The following is a 10,655-nucleotide window of genomic DNA, read 5'->3' as shown; positions in this document are numbered from 1 at the left end:
GGCTTCCGTCTGGCCACTCTACCATAAAGGCCTGATTGGTGGAGTGCTGCAGAGATGGTTGTCCTTCTGAAAGGTTCTCTCATCTCCACAGAGGAACTCTAGTGCTCTGTTAGTGTGACCATCGGGTTCTTGGTCACCTGCCTGACCAAAGCCCTTCTCCCCCGATTGCTCAGTTTGTCCGGGCAGCCAGCTCTAGAAAGAGTCTTGGTGGTTCCAAACTTCTTCCATTTAAGAATGATGGAGGCCACTGTGTTCTTGGGGACCTTCAATGCTGCAGATTTGTTTTGGTACCCTTCCCCAGATCTGTGCCTCAACACAAACTTGTCTTGGAGCTCTATGAATTCCTTCGACCTCATGCCTTGGTTTTTGCTCTGACATGCACTGTCAACTGTGGGACCTTACATAAACAGACGTGTGCCTTTCCAAATAATGTTCAATAAATTGAATTTACCACAGGTGGACTCCAATCAAGTTGTAGAAACATCTCAAGAATGATCAATGGAAACAGGATGCACCTGAGCTCAATTGAGTCTCATAGCAAAGGGTCTGAATACATATGTAATAAGGTATGTTTTTTTTGTTAATGAGTGCCAAAATTTCTAAAACCTGTTTTCGCTTTGTCATTATGGGGTATTGTGTGTAGATTGCTGCTCTTTATTCAATCCATTTTAGAATAAGGCTGTAACGTAACAAAATGTGGAAAAAGTCAAGGGGTCTGAATACTTTCCAAAGGCACTCTATTTTAATTTACTCAATCTTGGGCTCTCAAAACACAATGAATACAGGCCATGACAACACATTACATAGCCATTTTAATTAAATTGAATCAGCCTTTTACGGTAATAAATAATTAATAAAATCATACCCATACAAAATGTTTCAACAAAAACAATACACAATTGTCAGTTCTCAATTCGACACACATTTCTTCCTTTTCAGTTACACCACAACATTTCCTGAATACAGACAGCAGATAGCCTCCTATGATACAGCCTATTCACAAATACTAAAAGTTCCCTTGAAAGTAGATTCATGCACACAACCTTGCTCACTGAAAACAAACAGAAAGGAAAAGACCCACAACAGTAATAACGTCACCAAATGTCCAACCTTTTGGCAGGCTACTAAAGCAGGCTGAGTTGTGACGCACGCCTTGACTTCACAGTTGCTACTGTATGCCTTCATCCTGACCGGTGCCAACCCAAAAGTAAATGAAAGTCTACAGAGTAAATAAGGCTGCAGCCGCACCTCTCCAGTTTTCCTCTCATAGTGGTAGAGGCTGCTCCATCAGCAGAGGGAGCGTGGTGAGGCTGTGGTCAGGCCACAGAAAAGGGATTTTGTTTGTGTGTGTGTGTGCGTGTGTGGGGCGACAGAAGGGCTTTCCCAAATATTCATGATACATTTCGATAAGTCCCTTCAGTTACAGACGACAAACTTGCTATGCTGGGTAGCCATTCTGACTCGCCATCTCTTTTGCAACTACAAGCATTTGAGGCTCATTTATTACCCTTATTCATCCTGCAACATAACACAACAACATGATACAGCACTAGTTTATCATGACAGTACAGTATTAGCATACAAGCTGTCCAGCCTTTCCATATGAATGGTTAGGCAGGAGGGCTTTAAGGCTGAGCAGTGACTCGAAGCTGTGACAGTCTTCTGTGTTGTGTTGGTGAGGGGGATGCAAGGCTGACAAGCTGCTAGTTGAAGTCCAGGCAGAGTAATAACAGAGTAGATTGTCTCTGACGCCATAGCCTCCATTTCCAGGCTTTCTCACTTTTGTTGGGAAACAACAGCCGCGCAATGATTGAGACTTACGAGTACGGTGATGCGAGACTACTGAGGCCATGGTCTCAGAGGCCTGAGGAATTCCTTAGCCTGACCCGTAGAGGTGCAGGGGTCTGGGGCTCGCTCCGCAGGCACGATGGACCCTCTCTCTGGTTCCTACTGCCAGGCTGGCTCACTGCACACAGCATGCTGAGGAGGGCGAGCATCGACAGACAGATGTGTTAGAGACTGCATTATATACTGCATCATATAGACATGGCTTACCTCAATACTGATCTGTGAGTAGATTTCTGTTGAGTAATTAAGATTTCCAATGTATTCAATACACATGGCAATAAAAAGGTATAATGGCTGTATTACTGTGCTGTATTATGGGACAAGCTCAGAGACTGAGGATGTGTACCAAATGGCACCCTATTCCATACATAGTTCAGCCCAGTCAAAAGTAGTGAGCTATGTATGGAATAGGGTGGCATTTAGGATACAGTTGAGAGCATTAGGCCTAGACTTTACTGCTTTGTTTGTAGTTAGCGTAGTAGTAGTAGATTAAGGTCACCAGCCAGACAGTCTTGGGCATTGCTGTGACCCCTCCAGCTGGAGAGCTGCCAACATGACATGGCTGACTGTGGCCGCCGGTGTGTTAAAATAACAGCTACGTAACAAGCCATGTTTATGAAACCTGAATCTGTTCCAAATTCATTGAACCCCCATTGCACATAATTCCTCTGGAATTTCTAACTCGAAACAGGATATTGTCTGGCTCTACTATATATCAACTAACCCCCTCCCTCGCAGCTAGTGTGTGTGTTGTTCAAGTGTGTGCATTGTGCATGTTTGTGTTCTGCATGTGTGTGTTGTGACTGGGGGGGGGGGGTGTCATTCTCCTTGGTTATAACCAAGTCTCACTTTCACAAGTTGGGTTTTATAGGTCAGAGGGCAGAGCAGCGCAGCGCTGTGCAGGACTGAGCTGAAATCAAAGATCCAGATGCTCCTACGGGGAGCCCAGCATGGTAAGACAACAGCTTGTATTTTAGTAGTGGTTAAACCTCCACTGAAGGGAAATTTCATGACAGCTTCTCACTTAACCCCTGGTTAAGTAAATGACCAGTCTGCTTAGCTGCAAGCCCCTGTGCTGGGAAGTTCTGTGACGCACACCCCTACACCAGCACGTACACAATATCTAAGGGGAAATGTGAATACTATGCTATCCTCACAATAATACTCACAACTTCTCACAGATTCTGATAGAGGCTCTCGATCCATTGAAACATCTTTTTGGGTCTCTAGCATCTGAAAGACACAAAAAGACTCAAAATCATGGGCCAAAATGTTAGCGTGGGATTTTTATATATACTAACATCTAAAGTCAAGTCATCGCTATTCCTACCTTGATCTGTTCTTTGAGGTATTCAGCTCTGGTCATTAGGCTCTTGATCTGCAAAGTGAGAGGTGGTGTTTAGTATGTAATCCATCCACAGTCATCCACATTCTCCGATCTATAACGTCTGATGATGATGAGGGTAGACCAAGGTGGATGGCTTCCTATAATGACCCTTTAAAAGACAGATCTGTTGTGGTAGAATAATCATCCTGACCGAGACAGAGGCAGCTGCATCCACCCAGACTCCCAACATTTTATATCATATTAACCTCAGCACCAAGGCTGTAATAATATCAAATCACACCCAAAGTAAGATTACAGCTGTAATATTAATGTATTAACCATCCAACTATTTCAAGGCTGGTGTTCTTATATAAGCCCAGGCATATTGAACTGGGAATTACAGCCCTGAGTTAAGAAAGGCTGAACTGTGTTCAAGAGATGAACCAACACACATGGAGACCATTCCTAGCTGCAGTCTTGGCTCTTTGTGTTCTCACACACATGCTTTTGATCTGCGGTCCTCCCCAGCGTTCGATTATTACAGCCGCATCTGAATTTACTTAAGCCAAGCGCCCATAAAACTTCAAATAGAGAGGTCTGTGAGCCCAGCTTTAAATCTCTCTCCCTCTGGGGTTTGTTGTTGAAACATTGTTGTGTGTTGTTGACCTGGTTGCTTGCAAAACAAATGCTCAAAACACAAAAGAATAACTTTCCTTCACCACTGAATATTAATACAGTCAAACTAACTGAAGTAACTGTTGTAAGAGTATACCTCTCCAACTAAATGTCAAGGGAAAGGCTTGGCTATTTCACCTGACCATTGCTAGTGCAGTGGATACCATTATAGTGTCATATGACTGATATTGTTATAGATTTTTTAAATTTCACCGTTATTTAACCAGGTAGGCCAGTTGAGAACAAGTTCTCATTTACAACTGCGACCTGGCCAAGATAAAGCAAAGCAGTGTGACACAAACAACAACACAGAGTTACACATGGAATAAACAAACATACAGTCAATAACACAATAGGAAAGTATATTTACAGTGCGTGCAAATGTAGTAAGATTAGGGAGGTAAGGCAATAAATAGGCCATAATGGCAAAATCATTACAATTTAGAAATTAAACACTGGAGTGATAGATGTACAGAAGATGAATGTGCAAGTAAAGATACTGGGGTGCAAAGGAGCAAAAAAAAAGGTTTTATATCTTTATGTTTGAAGCCTGAAATGTGGCAAAAGGTCGCAAAGATCAAGGGGGCCGAATACTTTCGCAAGGCACTGTATGTACACCAAACTGCAGTGTCACTGATCTATTACGTTAGTAGCTTTTATTCAGAGAAACATTCACATGACTACCAGAGAATGCTCCTGGGTGTTGTGTCCCAGATATAGCTGTGCTGGTTTGGTCTCAGAGACCTGGTGTGTGTATGTCTTCAGGTGCTCTGTGCTGTTATGGCGAGCAATGAACCAGGTCTCTCGTCACCCCCTTACCTTACATTCTCACCTAAACCCTCATCCACCTCACCCCCAGTAACTCACCTCAATCCTCTCATTCACCTCACACTCAGTAACTTATCTCACATTCTCACCTAAACCCTTTCATCCACCTCATCCCCAGTAACTCAGATTACTTTCTCACCAAAACCTTCTCATCCCCAGTAACTCACCTCACCGTGGAGCAACTCTCTCCGGCGCCCCTGGGCTTCAGCTGGAAGACAGACATAGAGGGGGAGGAGAGGGAGAAAGAGAAGGAAGGAGGCTGGGTGGAGAGAATATAAAGAGATGAATCACTGCTCTCCCAATTTTACCGAGCCAGTTTGGTTGTGATAGCCCACTGAGGCTCAGGGGGAATCCTTGAAACTGAAGCAGCCTTTCTTCAATTAGCCTGCCTGAGGAGGAGGGAACCAGTTCTCCAGCAGCAAGGCATTCTGGGAAGGGAATGTAATCAACCAAAAGCTATAGCGAGACAAAAGGGACAATGTTTTCTCCCGCAGTCCCCTGGTCTCGCTGACGTGCCACGGTCCCGTTCCCCCATGATTATTTAACGACTCAAGCCGTCTCTTCTCTATTAAGATAGATAATAGTTTTTATTTGTTTCCAGTGTGTAATAACACTGAGAAATTAACTGTTGGCCTCTCAATGGGAACCAGATGGTAGCGAGCGGCTCTATACCACACACAGGGCGCTGGCACCAGGTCTCATCCACAGCTCAAAGCCACATCTGGCTCCAGCATCATCATCCCCATCCCGCCTGCCTGCCTTGCCTGCCTCCACCACTAGGACCATCTCCCAGATGAGGCCATGTGGAGTCAGGGCTAATAGAGACCAGGCCACAGCCTAGAGGAGTCTAGTCCATATACAGACACTGAGCCAGAGCGTCGAGGAGAGGAGACCATTATGGGCCACCACTGCCACCGTCTCTCTTTAATAACAATAACAGCCAGCCAAAGCTGAGGGCTGGAGACACAGCAGGCACTCAGGGCAGGCTCTGCTGCAGTCTCTGATGTAATACCCTCTTAATTCTGGAGATTGAATTACTGTGTTACTCCCGGACTCCCTGCAGGGTTGTAAAATCACACCTGTGTTTATTAGAGTCCATGCAGCAGACACTGTATGTGGCATAGATGACTGACTCATTGTTTTCCCCATCTAAAGGACTAATATAGTCTATGTGGGATTTTCAGTGAGTTGATCTTACCTGCCAGGGCAAGCAGTAGTTCTCCCAGACTCTGCTGGTACAGAGCCAGTGTATCATGGTCCTCTATCCCATTCTCCTCCTGGAATGCAATACAAGTGTGTTATGAAAAGGGAAGATGTCCCACTATGGCATAGTAGTCCACTCTCAAGAAAGCCCCCAGATCCCATAGCTGCAGCCTTCAATCCATCCTGCTGTAGACAGCATCTACAAGCCACTACCACCCTCTCACTCCTCTCTGGTAGTCTCCCCCGAGCTCCATCATCATGCCCTGCTCATGGTAACCATTCCCCTCAGCTTACCATGGCGATGGCTGTAGATGCCAGCTCCAGAGCAGCCAGCACCCGTGGTTGGTCACGGGACATCTCTGAGAGGGGGGGACAGAGAGAGAGAGGGAGATGGACCTGAGGCCTTCTCAGAACACCACCACTAGGTACTTTTCAATACCCAGTTACATTTGATAACGTGCTCCTTCTGAGTTATGAATGTGTTATCAAGTCCTTATGAAGGCTCCCTTCAAATAAAGTAGGGTTTAAATTAGGTCCTCTATATAAGGGTCATGAAATACAGTATTTATGATGTACAGCAGGTTAAGTTAGCTGTATTACCTCTCAGGATGTCTCTGGTGGACTTGAACTGCTCAAAGCAGAGGCTGTTGTCTGCAGACACCAGAGCTTTCAGCTCCTCTGCCCTGGACACGTACTGACTAACCTGCAGTAGGGGTTTATATTGCTGTCATTCACTTCATTCTATGATGTCATCCATAGCATGTGTTTTTCATCCATGCCATATGTTATTCAAATAATTTCAGTCCAGCCTTTGGGGTATGAAAATACAATAGACCAAATATACTTGTACTCTGTACCTTTTGCCTAAGGGCATCTTTACGCAGTCTGTCTGTCTCATCTGGAAAGGGGAGAGAAGATACATTCCTTAGACAGTTACCAATAGTGTTCTGATTATGTCATCCCCAGTTCTGTGAGCTTGTATCACCTTTCAGTTGATGTTGGACTGTGGTACGGAATTAGACATTATATAGATGAGAGACCTGAGAGAAGTTGTTATTGTGGCAGGTAGGGGCTGTGCGTGTTGCTCTTACAGTGAATGGCGGGGACAAAGTGCTCTAGTGAGCTGCAGTACAGAGACAGAGCAGCTGATCTATCCCCCTCCTGGTCCTTCTGAACAGCTTTCAGGACCAGATCCTTCTGCAAGAGGAGACAGACAGGGAGTCACACCAATACATATAACTCTCTTTCACACACCCGTATGCACCCACACGAACACGCGCTAACACACACACACACACACACACACACACACACACACACACACACACACACACACACACACACACACACACACCGCTTTCCCCAGGCTCTCTGCATTGGGCATGTGCTCGAGGTCCACCCAGGGGTGGGAGAAGAACTGAGCGAAGGTGAGGCGGGTGTCAGGGTCCCTGTCCAGCAGCCGCAGCAGTAAGTCCCTGCAGTTCCTGGACACTCTGGCCCCTGCAGGCAGCTGAGACACACAACACAACCAGAGAACCACAATGTTTTTATAAGAAGTTGCAACACATACTTTGTGTTATCCTTGATGATTTTAAATGCAGTGTTTCCACTTGTGGCTAGAATTATATTTTTAAAATTGTCAAATAAATTATATCTATCTTCCAACTAATTACACTCTGTCCTGACCACTGGATTGAGGAGGAGACTGTAGTACCCACTCTGGCACAGGAGTGTCCCTTCCAACAAAGAAAGCACTGTGAGATCAGGTTTATTGGGCAAGTGTGCCACCATGTGGTGGCAAATATACTCACAGGGGAAAGAATGATTCTTCTAACAGCAGTCACAGAATGAACAATCATTGCTACCACACATTTCTTTAGATAGATGTAACAGAGCTTACCTCGATGGGCTTGTCACTGCGGATCTTCTCCTCCAGTTCAGCATAGGATCTGGAGGCAAATGGTGCCCGGCCAAATAGTGTCTCTACATACAGAAGTAAGAACAACAAATACATTATAAGAATAAGTGAGAAAGCAATATAAACTTAAACCATCTTTGGCATTCAAAGCAGTAACGTTGAAGTTTGATGTCACTTAAATGTCTGGTTTGTGCTTAAGAGAGCATAGAGGAGTTCTTGCGGAGATAGTGTTCTATTTAATTGCACGGAGAGATGAGATAGTTATCCATTTAAATCCGTGCTCTTACCATACAGGATGACTCCCACAGACCAGAGGTCGACCCTGGAGTCATACTGCCTTCGACACACCATCTCAGGGGCCATGTAGAGAGGAGAGCCCCTCAGAGCACTCTGCTCATCCCACGGAGACATGTAACTCGCAAAGCCAAAATCTGACAACAGCATAGGGCAAAAATGTTTTAATGCTCAGTGCCCTAGACTAGCCTCAATCAAGACTTTGATACACCTGGTAATACTTGGAGCAGCTTTACAAAATCCTCTAATGCATGATTCAGTGGTGCAACTGTTGCATTCCATCATTTTAAATGTCACAACTGAATAGCGCAGAGACAGTGCCACCAATAACCTCTGGCATATTGGCACTGCTATGATTTCGCAGCTATTTCGCAGCTATATCACAGTCCCATGGTGATGAAATGCAAAATATGAATAAAGATAGAAATGTGACCATAAGGAATACTGTATGTAAGTGTGATTGTGGCACTTGCCAGTGTGCTGTACCTGCTAGTTTAAGAACAGAACCATTGAGCAGAATGTTCTGGGGTTTCAGGTCCAGATGGGAGATGTTATGATTATGGAGAAACTGAAGAGCGCAGGCTGTTTTCAGACATGTAACAAGAGAAGAGGGAGTAAGAGAGAGAGAGAGTGCCTTATTGCTGTTGGTCCCACCATTTTTTGTTATATGTATACTTTGACAATGTAAGTAATATAACTTGCCATGTCAATAAAGTCTTCTGAATTGAATTGATTTCAGTGGGAGGGAGAGAGATAGTGGGAGAGAGTTTCAGTGGGAGGGAGAGAAAGAGAGAAAGAGAGAGAGTGGGAGAGAGAGAACTGCTCAACACCATTAAATAGTTCTCTAAAGAATGTAGGTTACTTATACCCAACGCACCACTGACTCTGGTGTGACTCACCTATCTGCTGCAGGAAGAGCCGAGCCACCCTCTCAGGTAGCAAGCGCCTACTGTGGATGAAACGGGACAGGTCCCCACCAGAACACCACTCCAGGATCAGATAGATGTTTTCACTGTCCCACTGACCAATGGCAGAGAACACAATTAGACTCAATTCCCTCAGACAAGGATATGAAATGTAGCCTGCTGAGTCCCAGATCAGTTTGTGCTCTCTTGTCTGGCAAGCAATGTGGGAGTCAGGATAGCCTATATGAAATGTACTTATATGAGTGGGGATGGGCTGATTAAATATTGGGCTGATTAAATATTAAACTGATTGTAAACCTGAAAGTCCTTCAGCTGAACAATGTGAGGGTGGCGAACAGTTTTCAGGATCTCTATCTCAGTCAGCAGGTTCTCCATAGACACCTTGTTCAGAGTCTTCTTCCCAACCACCTTCACTGCCACCACCTCCCGGTTGTCCCCCTGCACACACAGATCCAGTAGTCTGAACAATGCTCTAGTCTGGGACATGATATCAGTTTGGAAGCCAGGCTACATTGGAAGTCTTAAAACTGTCCTTTCTATTAGGGAAGTTGCTACTATTTACTTGTGTTGTTTATGCAAGTAGTTGTGCTAATAGGCTAGCTAGTAGCTAGCTAATTCGGTCTGCAACGAATGGCGTACCTTTCTGTAAGCTTTGTAAACTGTCGCATAGGTGCCACTGCCCAGCCTCTCTGTGAGAATGAAATTAGCCAGTTTTGGTGGGGCGAAGCTCGAAGCCATGATGATGATGATGTTCACAGTTGCATCAAAGTTGCTGTGGACCCCTTCACTGCTGCAAAGTGCACTAGAACATATATAGAGAAAGTTGGTCTATATAATTCAAATTTAGCTACAAAAGCAATGCCTATATCTGACCAGACTGAAGTGAAACAGGAACGTCTACAACAATGGCTGTTGCAGCTAGCTAGTACAGTACTACATAGGAGATATGTTGAGCTGACTTGCTGCTACCTAGCAAGCAATTATTTTTTAAATATATTTTTTAAAACTCAGCCCATCTTCTATACTTCTCAGAAATATGTATATTTATACAAATATTTACCGTCATTCAAGTATAAATACTGCCGAATTTGCAGAATGATTCTTCTTCTTCAAAGTTGTATTGACAGACTATACATACACCTTGGTGTAATTGCCGCCACCTACAGTACATGGTATTGACACCAAAAATATTTCAATTTCGGGAAGGGGGGCGAAATAAAACAACAAAAATCAAACAACCGTCCCACTCCTCCAGTTACATTCAAATCACATCAATACACAGACTCCGGTGCCTGTGGGTTGCAGAATGATTGTTTACATGGCTAGCTAGCTCCACTGTGAACATGCTGTCGTTGTCAGCTGGCAAAACACGTCAACTCGTCGATGATCCAAACCATGGCACATTTTTTCTACTGCCCCCTACCGGTTTGATATTTAATACTCAGCCTTATCTGTAAATGTAATCCAGAGAAGACAACCTCACTTTATTGAAATAGTAATCAGTCATTGCTACAGTAAAACTCTTACTATGTATGTGGCTTTTACAATAGCAGCATCAAGCCGAAATTATCGGACTATTCTAAATGTGAAAGTTACAACACAAAACTAAAGCGCAAGAGGGCGCTATGACTCCATT

The 10,655-nt window shown here is 44.4% G+C and overlaps 1 protein-coding gene across 6 annotated transcripts; it reads right to left on the bottom strand.

The window, feature by feature from the left end:
* Positions 1-793: 793 nt before the first annotated feature.
* On the bottom strand, positions 794-10,420 carry LOC124033602 (serine/threonine-protein kinase ULK3-like). Of its 6 annotated transcripts, none has more exons than XM_046345688.1 (18): positions 10,080-10,415; positions 9,659-9,821; positions 9,317-9,457; positions 8,993-9,113; positions 8,580-8,675; positions 8,087-8,230; positions 7,782-7,864; positions 7,555-7,617; positions 7,236-7,391; positions 6,973-7,078; positions 6,739-6,779; positions 6,482-6,584; positions 6,176-6,240; positions 5,877-5,955; positions 4,846-4,937; positions 3,179-3,226; positions 3,018-3,081; positions 794-1,980 (listed from the first exon to the last, which is right to left on the bottom strand). In XM_046345688.1, exons 2-18 carry the CDS (start codon positions 9,755-9,757, stop codon positions 1,964-1,966), a joined length of 1,518 nt encoding a protein of 505 aa, XP_046201644.1. In that variant the 5' UTR covers positions 9,758-9,821; positions 10,080-10,415; the 3' UTR covers positions 794-1,963. The 6 variants fall into 6 exon arrangements, 3 of the variants coding, with proteins under 3 accessions (XP_046201644.1, XP_046201645.1, XP_046201646.1); XM_046345689.1 differs by having other exon boundaries at positions 4,846-4,886; positions 10,080-10,414; XM_046345690.1 differs by lacking the exon at positions 7,555-7,617 and having other exon boundaries at positions 4,846-4,886; positions 10,080-10,411.
* Positions 10,421-10,655: the final 235 nt, after the last annotated feature.

Source organism: Oncorhynchus gorbuscha, linkage group LG04 (assembly GCF_021184085.1).
Source record: "Oncorhynchus gorbuscha isolate QuinsamMale2020 ecotype Even-year linkage group LG04, OgorEven_v1.0, whole genome shotgun sequence".
NCBI lineage: Eukaryota > Metazoa > Chordata > Actinopteri > Salmoniformes > Salmonidae > Oncorhynchus > Oncorhynchus gorbuscha.
This window is presented reverse-complemented; position numbering and strand designations above follow the sequence as displayed.

What these genes read in the sequence shown, in the direction of transcription:
- LOC124033602 (XM_046345688.1), bottom strand. Translation starts at nt 9,757, where the DNA reads ATGGCTTCGAGCTTCGCCCCACCAAAACTGGCTAATTTCATTCTCACA. An exon ending in GCTCTTCCTGCAGCAGATAG is followed by an intron (nt 8,676 to 8,992) that starts GTGAGTCACACC and finishes GTCTGAAAACAG; the next exon opens with CCTGCGCTCTTCAGTTTCTC. An exon ending in CTTTGTCCCCGCCATTCACT is followed by an intron (nt 6,780 to 6,972) that starts GTAAGAGCAACA and finishes TCCCCTTTCCAG; the next exon opens with ATGAGACAGACAGACTGCGT.